This window comes from Magallana gigas, chromosome 5 (assembly GCF_963853765.1).
Source record: "Magallana gigas chromosome 5, xbMagGiga1.1, whole genome shotgun sequence".
NCBI lineage: Eukaryota > Metazoa > Mollusca > Bivalvia > Ostreida > Ostreidae > Magallana > Magallana gigas.
The window spans coordinates 19,500,362-19,517,330 of NC_088857.1; the positions used below are offsets into that span (position 1 = coordinate 19,500,362).

The window sequence follows — 16,969 nt, forward strand, 5'->3', positions numbered from 1 at the left end:
AAATCTCCGTAAGAAAATTGTTTTCGTTCCTGTGAAATTTTATGAGTAAAAAGGGATAATTGTTCAATGAAGATACCTTGGATATATTCCCTTTCATCGATTTCAATTGTATTTCTTTCACAGGTATGTGTATTTTTATTGAAAATCGTCAAAAATTGATGGAAGCAATAACTTGGGACAGACTATAGCTCGAATATTGTCATTTTAACATATGTGTTGTATTGGTGTCAGTTATAATCAAATGTATCTTTCTTTTGTTGATATACATGTAGTAATTATGAAGAAATTGAATTAGTTTAAATTAAATTGTTTTTTTTCATGTCATTTTGTCTAAGAAATGGCAATTTTCTACATTACATTTTTGTAAACAACTATAAAACTCGAGCTTTGTTTACATAATAATTAATTCGTACCTCTGTTTCTCGATTGTAACTTGACTTAAACATTCAATATTTCGGTCAATCATTTAAAATGCACCAGTAAACCATTTCATACATAAAAAATGAAAATAAACTTGTTGATCTCAAATCGTGTCCAAGTTCCTTTAAAGGTACTATTTTTCAATCAAACAACTAAAATGCAAACAAACACAAGCCTTGTTTATGTAACAAAGAATGGAAATCTATGCTGAAAAGTTTCTTGCTTGAAACTTGACATTCAAGTTTTGGTTAACATTTCAATAATTAATAATTAAATAAATAAGCTCATTATGCATTATTTAATATTTTAATAATATAATGTGAATATTCTCCTTCGTCATAGTCCGACGTTCTTCTATTAAGTGTGTTCTATACACGCGTTCCTATCATAGCGCTGATTGCGATACTGGCCACTCTTTAGTGTGCTGTAAAATCAGGATGCAACCAAAAAAAATTCCACTGTTCACGGAAACAGGGCATTCCTTGCATCAACGTCAGCAACATGTCGCAACCTAAGCTTACTCAGAAGTTTGCAGAAACCTTTGAGCAGGAACTGGAGTTCATACAGAAAGGGACCTCAACCGAGGAAAGGTGGGGAACCTTGAGGGACATCATACATAGCTCTGCCCTGGAAACCTTTGGTAAAAGAACAACAGACTGGTTCGAGGCAAAGTCCTCTGTGATGATTCCGGCCATAGAATCCAAACGTATAGCTTTGGCGGAATACAAAAGAACACCAAAACAGAAGCTTAGAGCTGCCAGAGGCAAAGTCCAGCGGATGGCTAGACTCTGTTCAAATGAATACTGGCAAGAACTCAGCGAGACCATCCAGACAGCCGCTATATCTGGTAACGCAAGAGGCATCTACGATGGTATAAAAAGAGCCATAGGACCAACTCAGTGCAAAACAGCCCCCTCAAGTCATCATCTGGCGTAGTACTCTCAGACAAAAACCAATAAATGGAGAGATGGGTTGAACACTACACAGACATGTACTCTACTCAGAACACTGTGACTGTCTCAGCCCTGGACGCCATATTGAGTGCCTGCCAACCATGGATGAACTTGATGTAGAATTAACATTAGAAGAACTAAGTAAGGCTTTTGACAACCTGGTCTCAGGAAAAGCTCCTGGTAACGATGGAATCCCTCCAGACTTGCTTTAACAGTTCAAGAGCTCCCTGTTGTCACCCCTACATAAGGTTCTATGTGAGTGCTGGGTAGATGGGAGCGTGCCACAAGACATGGGGGATGCAAAGATCGTCACCCTTTACAAAAACAAGGGAGAAAGAAGCGACTGCAACATAGAGGCATCTCCCTCTTAAGCATAGTCGGCAAAGTGTTTGCTCGAGTGATCTTGATTAGATTGAAGAAGCTGGCTGATCGTGTATACCCAGAGTCACAGTGCGGCTTTCGCTCAAAGAGGTCTACGATCGACATGATTTTCTCTCTTAGGCAGCTTAAAAAAATGCAGAGAACAACAGATGCCGCTATACATCTCCTTCATTGACCTGACCAAAGCGTTCGACTTAGTCAGTAGAGATGGACTCTTCAAGATCCTCCCAAAAATTGGATGCCCTCCAAAACTACTGAGCCTAGTGACATCATTCCACGTGGATATGAAGGGGACAGTACAGTTCAACGGTAGTTCCTCGGAGCCATTCAGCATCAATAGCGGTGTCAAACAAGTCTGTTTCCTCGCCCCCACGCTGTTTGGTATTTTTTTGCCATGCTCCTCAAACATGCATTTGGTGCATCGACTGAAGGAATCTACCTACGTACCAGGTCAAATGGCTCAACCTCTCTCGCTTGAAAGCAAAACGTAAGTTCGCGATAGACTCATCCGGGACATGTTATTTGCCGACGATGCAGCAGTTGTCACCCACACACAGGAAGAATTGCAAACGTTGATGAACCGCTTCTCAATGGCCTGTGAGGATTTTGGCTTGACTATTTGCCTAAAGAAAACAAACTTTCTAAGCCAGGATACTTCCACAGCGCCAGCTATAGCCATATAGACGTTGTCCACCAATTCACGTACTTGGGATCTACCATTACTGACCTTTCCTTGGATGTTGAGCTAGATAAGAGGATCGGAGAGGCTACATCCACACTCGCTCGACTTTCAATAAGAGTTTGGACAAACTCCACACTGAAAACTAGTACCAAAATGGCAGTATACAACGCCTGCATAATCAGCACTTTGCTGTGCGGTAGCAAGTCGTGGACAACGTATTCCAGACATGAAAGAAGGCTCAACACCTTTCATCTGCGATGTCTCCGCCGCATCCTGGGCATTCCATGGCAGGACAAGGTGCCAAAAACCGAAGTCCTGTCTCGGGCGAACCTTCCAAGCATGTTCACTATGCTTCGACAGCGCAGGTTACGCTGGCTCAGGCATGTGCGTCGATAGATGACGGAAGAATTCCAAAGGACATCTTGTATGGAGAATTGAGATCTGGGAAACGAAGCACTGGGCGCCCACAACTTCGATTCAAGGATGTCGTAAAAAGAGACATAAAGGCCCTTGATATTGAAGTGCGATCTTGGGAAGAGCTAGCAGCAGATCGACCCAGATGGAGGTCTACACTACAGATCAAGTCAGGGGAAGAAAAGCTTGTGCATGCAGCAGAAAACAAACGCGTACAACGAAAGCAGCGCCTAAACCCCGAAAGATCAGAAACCATTCACAGATGTGACTCTTGCGGAAAAGAATGTCTCTCTCGTATAGGACTTTTCAGCCACAAACGTTGCTGTCAGAGAAAGATAAAATAGGATACAATATCCCATGGTCGTCTGCGACCGATGGAGGCCTACTACTACTCTCCTTTTAGAAGCAATGTGTTAAGAATTAACAAGAAAACACTCAATTTTAAAGTTATGATATATAGTATTTTTTACAGAGTAATATTTTATAGCTAAACATTATTTTAAAAAATAACGAAAAAAAGAAAACATTCGTTGAGTATTGTGAGGTGATAATCTTGGTCGGGACGTGCTCAAACCCAATAAAGTCCAAATGGCTTTATGATAGATATTACCACACACCAACCGAAATTATCATCTCATAATACTCACATGGATTACTTATAATATACTTATTATATTATTCAGTAATTGTACGATTAAATATAGAATAATAACACATTTATGTGATTTCAAATTTGTATATCTTTGCAAACCCCTCTTGCGCCCAAACGATGTCATTTGAATTCATTGGACTATAAATACAAAATCGAATTGTAGTGTTATAACAGACAAAGACACTGATAAATAAATTTATTTTGAACTGATGAATAATTTGTTGACCGCCTAGCCCATAAAGTATTACTTTTTCTCCTCAAAAGATTTATGTTAAACAACAGAACTCGTAGTTGTTTCAGTTTAATTGGATTTCTTGTATCCCGTTCATCCACGAATGATATCTTCAACTACATTTGTAATTGAAACTCAATGTTATTCCTCCTAAAATAAGTCTTTAATAGGTATTTCGATATTTAATAAAAAAAAAACAAAAAAAAAAAACACCAAAAATAATTTAGGCATTTTATTTGATCAACCATTTTTAATTATATACAACAATTTTCAGTAATCACTGTCATGTACATTTCTATAGTAATCATTTTACATTCAACAAATATCATTACATGATCTGTAGAAAACAACAGATAATTGAACTAGCTTAAACACGTGATACAAAATTAAACGATGTGTCTGTTCAATGTAACATCAAACAATGATAGTTAATAGTTTAATACAATTCTTTTTAATTACTCATTCAAAAACAAATACTACATGTAGTACATATATTTGTACAAAATTCTAATTTTCAAAGTCGCATTTACTCAATATATTCTATAAAAGACAAGTCCTTGCTGACTTCTAAATATTTATAAAATAATTATATTTTAATCAGTAAACGATTAATAGGGAATAAAACTATTTTGATAGTTTAGTAATTGTATCCAAGAAAAAAAATGACTATCAAACTCTTGGTCATGGAAATTGTCCACGTGAAAGGTTAGCAATTTGAAATCTTTGAATATTTTAACAACCATCGAACTGAGATAACCAAAAAAAACAACTGAAAAGCCATTTTAAAAAAAGATTGATCCTATTATTTACAAAATGAATAGGTTTTATATTGTGAAGTTTAAATGTTTATAAACAAATGTTTTCGATTTTCATAACAATTTTAGGACTTCATTAATCTGAAGCAGCTTTTTTTATTGAGATTTTTTGTGTTTTTGTGCGTTACGGTACTTTTCATACCAATATTCTAGCAAATATGTAAAACAGCTGAGAAGATTCTAAAAAAGAAAAAAAAAGGAATCGTTCATTATTTCTTCAAGTTCAGGTCTACGATAGCTTCTATTCAATTTTTTTGAGTCAATGGTAATACTGCATACAAATACTACTTTGGACTAGTACAATGTATATATAGGTAAAACATTTCATTAAATAAGGTAATGTTTTCCATAATCTATAAAAAAAAAAAATAAGAAATGGTGTGACACTTACGAAGAAAATACACCAATACAACGACAGATTATAATCATGCATAGAAATATTGACATGTATACATGTATGTATACAGTGTCAACTGTTCCTGAATAAACATACAGTGCATGTACACGTTCATTAAATAATTATGTTAAATGTATCTTCGAAAGAAGTCGGAAGTAGATGTGATTCCTGCATTCAGCGTAAAAAGGGAATCTTATTTTGAAGTCCATAGACCTGAAATATATAGAATTTTACATTAAGGCTATAAAATAAGATCGTTTTACGTTAAGTTTCGTGAGAATATTGCATAAAATCAAAATAACATATATTTATCTGGCATAAAAAAGACAAATTACATGAATGTTTCTTTGAATATTTAAACATTAAGAAAACTGAATTTTCATTTTCGACAAGATAAAATTTAATAGCAAACAAAATGTGATAGAAAATTCGTTGTGATCAACAAAAAGCAGGAAGGAACACATGCAAATATACATATCGATGTGTAAAAAGCAGTACATAACGTGCACTTCTGATTTAGAAAAAAGGTAGCATATATGTTTTTTATACTATCTATTTCAAAATGAAATTGCGTGGATAAAAAAATCCAATATACCACAAATATATATAGAGTAATTAAAGCAAGATATTAGAATGATGCAAAAAGATATAAAAAGTTTTTGCTTTCCTGTGACGATCAATAAACTTATAACTTTATTTACCTTGAATAATACAGCGAATATAGTTCCAAACAAGAAATAAGGAATCAGGGTTCGTATGCCTGATTTTTGGGGCTTTTTCTTCATGATCCATCTAACAATGCTCCCTTTTTTCTGTGTATATGGAGGATAGCGGATTCTGTGTAGAAAAGGAAAGTGGCCTCATCAGCAACAAATGATTGCTATGTAGATTGGTAGGTCATTGTGCACGAAGATTATTTCTATAGTTATGGGCATCTACTGATGCCAACTACGGTATTTATTCTCAAACCCCTTTCTCTTAAATGATTTAATATCAAAGTGTACACATAATGTACTCCCGAGTGCTTAACTTTTGTAACATTCAGAGGAAAAGGAAAACGTCGGTAGGGTAATTCCAGTGTTCTTTTTTTAAAAATTAAATTCCAACAGGCTACATCTTCGCTAGCCAAGGGATTTCAGTCTACTTCGCTTGGGTTTATGGGGAGCGAAGTGGACTGAAAACCCAAGGCTAGCGAAGATGACGGGCTACAGTAAACGTTTCTTTCAAAAATAAACTGCACTGTGTGTAATTAATATATTGCCAACAATTCTACATATACATGTAGAATACGGTTTTTATTTATTTGGCTCATTACAAAAAAAAATGAAAATGTAGTTAGATATTTTTGGATTTTATGTTTACAAGGTACTTTTGGCAAGTTATGCAGTTTGCCTTTACCTTCAATCAACAATACCCTCCCTGCTCTTTCTACTTGACCTGTACATGTATTATAATAATCATTGCTGTTTCATAATGTTAATTGCAATGAAAGACATCCCCCCCAATAAAAAAACCTTTCTCATAGAATATAAAAAACAATAATACAAGGTCCTTGTAAAAGTTGTTTTTCATAACCAGTCAAATGACAGTAAAAGTCGAAGATGAAAAAATCATTTAGGCAAGGTGTAGTGTCGGCACGTGTTCTTTAGTACACATTCTGTGAATGGACATACAGACTTATTTCATAATATCTTGAAAGTTTTCACTCATATGCATGTACAAAACCTTTGAAATGAGATTGGTTAGATGCAGGAAATTTTAAGTTTTAAGCCATTTCGCCGGATTCTACCGCGAGATGCGGCAGGTTTAACAGGTTTCTAAAGGAACTACTCCTAGTTAGCCATTCACAAATTCATAATTATAATTGTAGAGAAAAGATTTTTTATTGCATTTATTTGAATTTCACGGTCCTGTCGTAGACACACTTTTTTATTTTCAAATGCCGTTTTACAAAAAGGGTTTGAAACAATTTGGAAATCTGCATGGGAACACTAATTAACAAAAAAAATCTGATTCTGTCACAGTTGTTTTATTCCTTTCACGTCTTCATGAAAGAAAAATGTTAACTACATTTTTTAGTATAACTAAATGTAGATACATTTAATAGCTAAATAGTTGTAGAAATAGCTATTTGTAGGTATATAGATCTAGCAAACTATAATACTGCGAAAGTAGCAATATCTCCTCTCAGGGAATTTCATTTGTAAAAAGTAAAGGTGTATAACTGAATGTAAAGTCAAACAATGATGTACATGTATCTATATACAAAACAGTGCTTCATAAGGTTGTTTTATTATGAAAACATGAAAATTATTTTATCTACACTGAGAATAAATTGTTTTCATTTTCTCTCAAAAGTTTCATGTTAAGTGCTGCATTTTTGTAATCTAACTTAAAGGGGAATAAAAGATATCATCCATAACTGATCCATCTCAGAAAATAATATTAAATGTCCTTTCGGTCAGGATCACAAGTGAAGTTTGACTTTACATCATTAAGCTTAACTTTACATGAACAAGTCCATCCATTATCAAAACGGAAAAAAGAAGAATCCACTTGAATCTATGAGGCCATTCTCCTTTTCTACTGGAATTCCATCAGTTAAAAAGTAAATGAAAAATACTATCACCTGTGAAATTTGAAATTGAGGATTTTTTAAAAAGAGGTGCCTTCATTAGAATTCAAATGAGTTCTAAATGCTGGGTTAAACATTACAATAAAACACACAGTGCCAGGGATAGTTGAGCACTGCCAACTTACCACATACCAGGCAGGCTCAGTATTTAGAACCCGAACCAGGAAAGAAGGCCACCAGATTTGGGAGATTTCTTTGTTAACCAATGAATTGTGCTCAACTTCTTTTCAGTGTAGGGTGGGTATCTTATCCTGTACATATTATGGTAGATAATTTCAGGATAGAAAAGCAGTTTGAAAATGATTTTTGTACAATTTTAAACATGAATGAAATACTTGAACACTGATTAGTTCAAAGAGAGGTACATGAGTTCTTAATAAAGCTATGCCCTAATCCCTATATTCCAATTTTTTCATATCCAGCAATTAAATTTTTTGAATTGTCCAATCTAGGTAAAACTATGTACCGTAATAAGATATATACACAAAATTTCTTATCTAAAAGCATATTGGTTTGAAGACCTTTTCACTCTTGTCATTTCATTTATTTACTCTTATCATTCGGAAAAAAAAATGTCTGCCAATGTGAGTTGTGAGTTGAGGATGAAACTCTTTGATTCAATCAACTGAAAAGTGACTGAAAAGTAACTTAAATATTCAGTCACCCCTCTAAGCTATTCAATTAACATTCAGTTGACTGAATGGTGTAGCTTCTCCCTGTGGTTATCACTCTGCTACATATAATACACATATAGGTAGTATGTTAGCTGAGTGAGCATAGATTACTTAACTGATTCTTGTTTTTTATAGCTATCGATCACAAGAGCTTTCAAGTTCTTCTTGAATTCTCTCAGAGTAATGGTAATGCTTCTTTTATGTGACATATCCATCGTATTTAAGAGGATATATATCCAGAAAATGTATGAGAGAAGTTTGAAACATTTAGTCTGGATTATTTGCCAGACAGAGAGATGAAAAATTTACCTGAAATAGATTACGGTACATAGTACATACTACACCTTCATTTATACATCAAGACACTACATCACAAGATGGAGAATTGAATGTTTTGTTTAATTTTTCGTATTTATCGATTTATTTTAATGTCGCCTTAGCTCAGTGATTAAAGTAGCGGGCTTGTGAACCGCAGATCATAAATTTGAATCCTCCTGGGGCTTTTGTTCACATTTAATGAATCAAATATTTAAAAATATAATTTTCTATCCATAATTGCAATAATTTTTGTCCATTTGACTTAATACTTCTTATCAATTATGATATCTATCATAATCAAGTAATTTACAGCTGATTTGAGGAACTAGTTTACGGTGTAAAGAGCCACCTTAATAAAGATCACATTTTATATCAAAGATTGGTCCAGAGAGTGAAATTTAAAAGAAACTACTTACGCAACCATTGCTTCACCCCCATGCTTTCTCTCGAGAACTGATCTTTTGTGACAGAAGGTATCAAAGGTATGGAAGCCATGGTAACCACCCATGCCACTACCACCCACTCCACCAAATGGAAGGGACATTACTGTAATCACAAACTATCATTTTAACAGAAGTAAATCTGTATCTCAATACAAACTACATGTACCTGTACACATATTCTAAACAAAAACAAAGCACAGTACAAATGTATTTTCACTTGGCATGTAATTAAATAATATAGGAATAAATTCTATAGCTATAGAATATAAACTGGTATATGTAATAGCAGTTGCAGTAATGGCAGAACATGTATCATACAAAATAACATACATGTATGTCCCAAAGAACCTTTAATTCATATAACTGTCCACTAAACTAACTTCCCAAAATTAACATGAATCATCAATCTTATACTAAACCTCATTTTAAAATGTTCAGATTGTTTTCAAAACCTAAACATATACATGTAATTCATAATGCAGTTTGCGGAAAAGAAACCAAAATGACCATGTTGACTATAAACTTACAGCCAGCATGCATCATGGTGTCATTGAAGACAAAGCCTCCACTACTAGTATTGTCTAAGAACTTCTGAGCTACTGCATGGTCCTTGGCAAAAATGTACATGGCTAGAGGTTTTTCTCTGTTAAGAAAAGCAAGAAAGTTGATGTCCATTATGCAAAGGATCTAATTAAGTGGAAAAATATTAATATTATAATCCTCCACAAAGAAGCAGGTACAGTTTCACTCATATTTTGCCCTGTTCTCAGGTATTTTTTTAAAATATCACGAAAAATTGAAATGTAGCATTTATTCACACATGAATACCCATAGATTAAGAATCTATAAATAGTTACCTGATTAGACTTTCACAATGGTAATTGTGACATCATGAAAAGTGCATTTTCCCGTATTTTTTTAAAACTAAGCAGACGACACCAATTTTTCAATGGTTATTTGAATAGAAAACTATGTCCACAGCCGTCGCCCACGATGAAACTCACATTATAACTTTATTATGTGATATCACATAAAATATATTTATTTCATTCTGGGCGACGGCTGCGGACACATTTTCCTCTTCAAAAAACTATGAGAAAATGTGCTATTTTTCATCATTTTTGACTACATTTTAGAAATATGACAAAATGTTGAAGTTATTATCCTTTTTTGAAATCATAATAAAGGTGTATAGCATGGTACTTTATATACACATGTATTAGAGATATTGTGTGAATATTTTCATGAGATTAAAACAACTTTGGAATTTTAGGGCAAATATTTAAAGAAACCGTACCTTCTTCTTTTATTTTACAGATTTTTTTTTAATTGTTTCTAAGTTTCTCTTAGACCAAAAAAATCTCATAATGTGTACCCTTTGTTAATGAAGTCGATAGCTTCCTCTACACTGTTTACTGGCATGATGGGAAGAACTGGGCCAAACACCTGTAAAACAATTAAAACATTACAAATACAGCAAAACTGGAATATTATGTACACATGTATAGCAAATTTACAGCTATAACGAATTCCTTTTCATGTCTGGAAAAAGTTACTACATAAACCTAGAGAATTTACAGCTACATGTATATCGAATAATTTGAAGATCCCCATTGGCAGAATTTTACCATATTCTATCATTTATATAACAAATATTTTCCATTAGAAATTTCATTGAAGATAAATGTAACTTTAAAATGCATTAAAATACTCAAATATTATACAAAATTTTTAAAAGAATAAGTGAAAAGGTTATACTAAATTTTTTTTTGTGAAGGATAGTGATTTTGATTTTATAACTTAAATAGTTTGTGGAAATGTCAGCTGATTTTTTTTATAATTAATTATAGTTATAAGATTTATAACAAATTTTATAACAAACTCGCCATAATTGTATAACAAATGATGGCAATTACAAAGTTTTTTCTATGGTCCCTTGAAATTCGCTAAAAATGAGTTTTGCTGTCACAATATACAAGCCCAGATAGAAATTGGTATTATCTGACTTATTCTTTACATGCAATGGGCATTATTAATATGCTGACAGAAAGATGCAAATCTCCAACATATGCACTTGATAATTTTCATGGTGGAAGTTTGAACAATTTCATCTTTGTGTGTTCTGTTTTTCCTACTTTGAGCCTGGCCTTACCTCTTCCATCATGACCGGGTCTGTGGCTTTGCAGTCAGTGAGGACTGTGGGGGAGACGTACTTTTCTCCCTCCTCAACCTGTCCCCCAATCACAACCTTACCAGACCCTTCGATCAGCTTCTTGACTCGACTAAAAAAGACAACAAAACAAGAGAGTATATTAAACACTAATAATCATGTACATATGTACTTGTAAATATATGCAGTTATTTTCTTGGAATAAGCAGTTTCTTTTTATTATTTATAATCATTCTAAGCATTGTTCCATAAGAATACATCAGCTCAATCATTTTCAAGCAAAAGCCAATACAAGTCTTTTAAGGACTTTATCTCTGTTGTATAAACCCAGACAGTGTGTGTGTGTGTATGTATGCAAAAGCAGAAGGGGTATTTCCCCCTTTAGCACCATTATTTTTCTAGTATCATATTTTAATCCTTTAACAAGGACAACATATTTTATTTTTATGGTAAGCATATAAATTATTAAACCTACTTGAGATGTCTTTCATTGATGATTCTGCAGTAGTCCTCTGATTTGGCAGGATCTGGGTAGTACTCATCAATAGCCTTTTTGCACTCCTCAACTAATTTTTCCTAATAATTGAAATATTAAAAACAAAAAATGTCTTAGTTAATGAGTTGATGAAAGTTTTCATGATTTTTCATGATTTTCATCAATTACATCTAATAAATGTTGCCAAAAATATGAACATTCACTCCACTGACAAATTATTCATCTTGTTTCTGTATCCTTCATCCAAAGATGAAGGTCATCTTCACTTTATGCAAAGCAATAATCATAACAAGACATAATATCTCTATCACATTCCTTATATACCTGAAGTTCTTTCTTGCACATGACATAATCAGGAGCGATGCATGTCTGTCCTGCATTCACTAATTTCCCCCAGGTGACCCTCCTGGCCACAAGAGTCAGGTCACTGTTTTCATCTACGTAAACTGGGCTGAAACAGACAAAAAAAGATGAGCGTTTTTTAGTAATATAAGCATTCCTATCTTTAGTGAATAAAGAAACATTCACCTCTTTGTAGATCAAACATAAACATATTAACTACTCAAAAAAGCCAAAATTATGTAAACATTTTCAGATTATAAATTCAATTTTAGCCACAAATAAAAGATTATGCATTCTTGAACCTTTGGAGTTTTTTTTATAAGCAAGCAATTAATTTCATGAACATATACACATAAAATGAATGGTAACTATCATATAAATTGTAAAATCTTTTGCTATGCCACAGCTTTAAAAGCAGGTATTCACACCAATGTTAACAAATACAGTAAACTGACCTCTTTCCCCCTAACTCTAGAGTGACAGGGGTCAGGTATTCAGCTGCAGCCTTCATGATGATTTTCCCGACCATTGTGTTACCAGTGTAGAAGATATAGTCAAATCTCTCCTTCAGAAGGGCTGTGGTTTCTGGGATGCTTCCATTTACAACCTTCACACAGTCCTTAAGCAACAAAGATGATAATAAGTAAAGTAAGGGGCAAATTATCAATATGTTTTTAAATTTATTTGTTCATTTGTTTGTTCATTTATTTGTTTTTTGGAGTGGGGGGGGGCAGAAATGGAGGGGGAGGGGGATTTGGGGTTTAAAAAGGGGGAAATTCTTAGATGGTATGGTTATGAATTAAAATTTTAATAAACAAAAAATGATAAAAATACATATATGTAAGTATGAACTAATTAACTATCCATATTTACAACAGTATTTCCATATTGGTAATTGAGCTGAATGATTATATATATAATTCATCTTGGGACATTCTTCTTCGGCAATCCTCTAATTTTTTGAAATTAACAACAATGGATATTTATTTTTTTTTTTCAATAATTTATAAGAACTTGCATTATCCAAATATTTTGGTATCAGCTCTTCAAGAATTTTGGCTGTGGAAGCTGCTAGCTCTGACGGTTTCAGGACGACACAGTTGCCAGCTGCAATGGCTCCCAGGACAGGCAGCACGGTGATCTGGATGGGGTAGTTCCAGGCCCCCATCACTAGGGCCACGCCGTAGGGCTCTCGCTGGATGTAGGCCGTATCCATGATGTTTAGTAACCCTTTCTTGACCTTTAGAAAAAAAAATTAAAATCAGCACATTTAATAATATTATAAGTAACAATGATGCAATGTCAGCTATAGCACTAGGATAAAAGTCCTAAATTATTAACTGTATTCCGAGCTTCTGCGATATTCAGATAATTTCTTTGAATAACAATATCTACATTATGATTTAATAAATGTAAAACAATATACATGTAATAAACACAATATTTTTAAATACAAGTAAATTTATTGCAATTTAGGTTTTTTAGTATCAATCAAAAAACAAAAGTTCTGCTTATATAATACTTGTATGAGCAGTGATAAGATAAAGATGAAATGGAGATAAAAACTGTTTACATAAAAAATAAAATAATGTACAATGTATCAACGTGTACATAAGCACTGGATTAGGTGATTTTCCATTTATTTAGTTTCCTTTTAAAATGGCATTTCCAATATACCTGAGAGTACAGGTGTAAAAATGGCAAATGTGTCACAAACTGAGCTACAGTCAGATGGTCAACGACCTTTCTCTACAGGAATAGAGGTTTACTAGGTTGCATAACAGGACATACAATGTCACGACTCAAACTTAGTAATAAACACAAGAGTTTCCTTTGTACATGAATAAAAACAGCTGATGTCACGGTAACTGATCAATGATGTAGTGATGCAACAACTTAACGAATCCTTGACACTTTACTTCCAGTTTATCATTTCTATATATGCTTTAATTTGCAAACATTTTTATAGAACATGCGTCTTTTTTTTTTTCAAAAATATCAAATTGACCAAATTATTTTTTTTTCTGTATGGTTTATTTAATACTTTTGAGCGTCATACATTTATAATTAGATACATGTACCATATGAAATCTGTTATAAAAATAATCACCAGTACAATTATTTCACCCACATTGCATCTCACATAAGTTTCCTTCAGTACACACATACCCGGTAATAGTATATGCTTCTCTTTACTGTCCTACAGTGCTATGAGTTGTCATACAATAGGTATGCAACAATTCAAATTTTATTTTGTCTCTAACCTTATAAACACCAATGATAACAGGTAAAGACAATGGCTATACATCTCATAGTTCTTTACCAGTGATTTCTCTATGTACGAACCTTTTCGGGTTTCATCCAGTCCTTTAAGTTATTCATTGTCTCTATCAAGTCATTTCTGCAGAAGTCAATTTCATAGACAGCTGCCTCCAAGGAAGACTATATGAATAAATATATAAGAAATAAATAATACAGATTATGACACTTGGCTGCTTGTTAACAAACAGATATATCAATATACAATAAAACTTTCTGTATATAATTTCTTTTGATGAATTAAATGAAAAAAAACTATTTATTAGGTTAAAAAAATTTTTTGCTAACTCCTCTGGCCAATTTTTCAAAAAGTCATTTTCAAATTAAGGCAGGCAGGTATAATATTTTTATTGCAAGATTTTAAAAAAAGGGAAGAACACAAAGTAATTTCTTATTTCTAATAGCAGTAACATTTATTTAATCAATGTGAATTTAATCTAATTGATGCTATGTAGCAGTGCTGGAGAACTCAACCACTAACCGCCTGTACAAGTGTGTTATTTTACTATTGATTTGTAATAACCATTGCATTACATGTTTTATTATTTGACGTCAAGAGAATTTTTTATTACACCTAGATGCCGGTACATGTATTAAAGTGGACTACTAGATTAGATTAAAAAAAGAGATATGCTTGTACAATATTACTGACCTTGAGTAGTCAGACTTTTAAAACAAACTTTATCATTTACGTTAAACAAAACTTAACACGTAAAGTTTTTAAAGATTGTCTACCTAGATTGATAAATTAAAAGTCATTTTTTAACTGACTAACTTAACTAAGTATTTGTAACTGACGGAAATTTGAACTCTAGTCTTGTATTTAACTGATCTAGCAGAATCAATTTCATGCATGTTCAAATAAACATGCATGCATTTAAGTAAAACACAACATTTAGAAAATTATTGTTTAAGGTGGTATGGGACATTTGTCAATATTAATGTTGATTGAAGTACATTATAATTTAAATACTTTCACCAGTTTAGAATTTTCTAATTTTACAAAATTTCACCAAAAATAAATGTTATAAAATTTTTTGAAAATGATAAAATTTTGAAATGCCCAGCAGGAGTCGAACTCATCACTTACAGGTTCGTAGTGAACTCTCTAACCCACTGCACTATGTTGTTAGGAGACAATAACGCGAAAGAAACTACCGTTATATATAAAATTACACTTGATTTTATTGTTTATTTCAATAAATAGTACATCACAACATGGAAGTGTCCCATACCACCTTAAGTTTCTCCCAAATTGCTATATACATTGTACCTACCTTATGTAGATCTTCTTTCAGGCCTTGAGCAATTTTGTCTCTGTTTTCCTCTAAAAGCTTAAGCATTCCATCCAACTGCTTTTTTCGCCATTCATATGACTTTGTTACTCCACTGTTGAATACTCTGCGAAGACCTTCAATCATCTAAATAATATGGCACACACATTGAATCAAGTGAATAACTTAAAATTGTCATTCATACTTGGTGTTAAAACAAAATGAGATAGGATTGATTTGCAAAACAAGAAATTTTAATGTTAAACTAAGATGTTTTAAAATACATGTAAATATCAGTGGTTGAGTGGTTGTGTTAAACTGTTTTTCAGTTTCATGTCTGATGTAATCGGTGCTTGATTTATAATTATTGGCATGATACACTGAAGGAAAAAATGTGTATAAATAGAAATGCCATTGAAAAATGAATAATTTACTTCATTTTGACGCTTTAACATATAAATTGAATTATAATAAAGCTTAAATTTTACACCATAAAAACATAAATGGGTTGTAATTAATATGAGGGACGTATGTATATTAACCATGTTATATATATAGTTAACCATTGCTTATCAATTACAATACATTCAACCTCAGATACTGACCCATTTGCGAGAAAAGGTTTATAATAATATTCATGTACATAAATACGCATTACAGTGTTTTCAATTAACGAGTAACGATGTTAAACAAATAAAACATACGTATGAAAAACACGATCATCATGATCATTAAGATAACGGTTATATCATGTCCATAACAAAGGCTAAAGGTTACTAACTGGAACGAAAATTATTTAATGAAAGAATGATCAAAATAATCGATCACACATAATATATGGAAGACGCATACATCCCTATCCATAAGCTTACCTTACTGTAGTCTGCCATCGTCGCAAATTGACAATTTTGATTACTTTACACGAAAATTGTCTTTTTTCATGTGACGGCGGCCAGATCAAAGTACACTTAAACTGTAATCCCGAGCCCGATGTTAATTTTAATTTTCGTTCCAGTTAGTAACCTTTATGTATGTTTTATTTGTTTAAAACGTAGATAGGGCGAACGAACAGCCAATCACGAAAACTCAGCACAGCTTACATAAGACGAACGGCAAGCTACATCAACTTTTTTACCCAAATAATAATGTAAAAGGTACGACGGCGTATAAGTCCCATTTCAAATTGACAGAAAAAATAAAGTTTGTACGATTTTTTAAATCGTTTAAATTTAAACGATTTCTCAGATCGTTTGTACGATTTTTTAAATCGAATTAAAACGAACGATTCAATAAATCGTGCATTTTGTTCAAAAATCGTTAATACGATTTTCTTAATCGTTCAGACGATTTTC

At 32.9% G+C, this 16,969-nt stretch overlaps 1 protein-coding gene across 5 annotated transcripts; it reads right to left on the minus strand.

Annotated features, from left to right (window-relative positions):
* Window positions 1-3,958: 3,958 nt before the first annotated feature.
* Window positions 3,959-16,644, minus strand: LOC105330234 (aldehyde dehydrogenase family 3 member B1). Of its 5 annotated transcripts, none has more exons than XM_034445174.2 (13): window positions 16,490-16,644; window positions 15,621-15,764; window positions 14,371-14,466; window positions 13,043-13,264; window positions 12,480-12,643; window positions 12,007-12,133; window positions 11,662-11,762; window positions 11,169-11,298; window positions 10,392-10,462; window positions 9,544-9,659; window positions 8,990-9,119; window positions 5,648-5,783; window positions 3,959-5,159 (listed from the first exon to the last, which is right to left on the minus strand). In XM_034445174.2, the coding sequence occupies exons 1-13, from the start codon at window positions 16,505-16,507 to the stop codon at window positions 5,121-5,123; spliced, it is 1,494 nt and encodes a 497-aa protein (XP_034301065.2). In that variant the 5' UTR covers window positions 16,508-16,644; the 3' UTR covers window positions 3,959-5,120. The 5 variants fall into 5 exon arrangements, with proteins under 5 accessions (XP_034301065.2, XP_034301078.2, XP_034301070.2 ...); XM_034445187.2 differs by lacking the exon at window positions 5,648-5,783 and adding an exon at window positions 7,714-7,832; XM_034445179.2 differs by lacking the exon at window positions 5,648-5,783 and adding an exon at window positions 7,707-7,832.
* Window positions 16,645-16,969: the final 325 nt, after the last annotated feature.

Bases quoted from the DNA above. Each gene is read 5' to 3' on its own strand.
- LOC105330234 (XM_034445174.2), bottom strand. The intron at 10,463-11,168 runs GTAAGGCCAGGC...ATTGTTTTACAG, and splicing joins ACCCGGTCATGATGGAAGAG to GTGTTTGGCCCAGTTCTTCC. The intron at 5,160-5,647 runs GTAAATAAAGTT...TATATATTTCAG, and splicing joins TATTCGCTGTATTATTCAAG to GTCTATGGACTTCAAAATAA.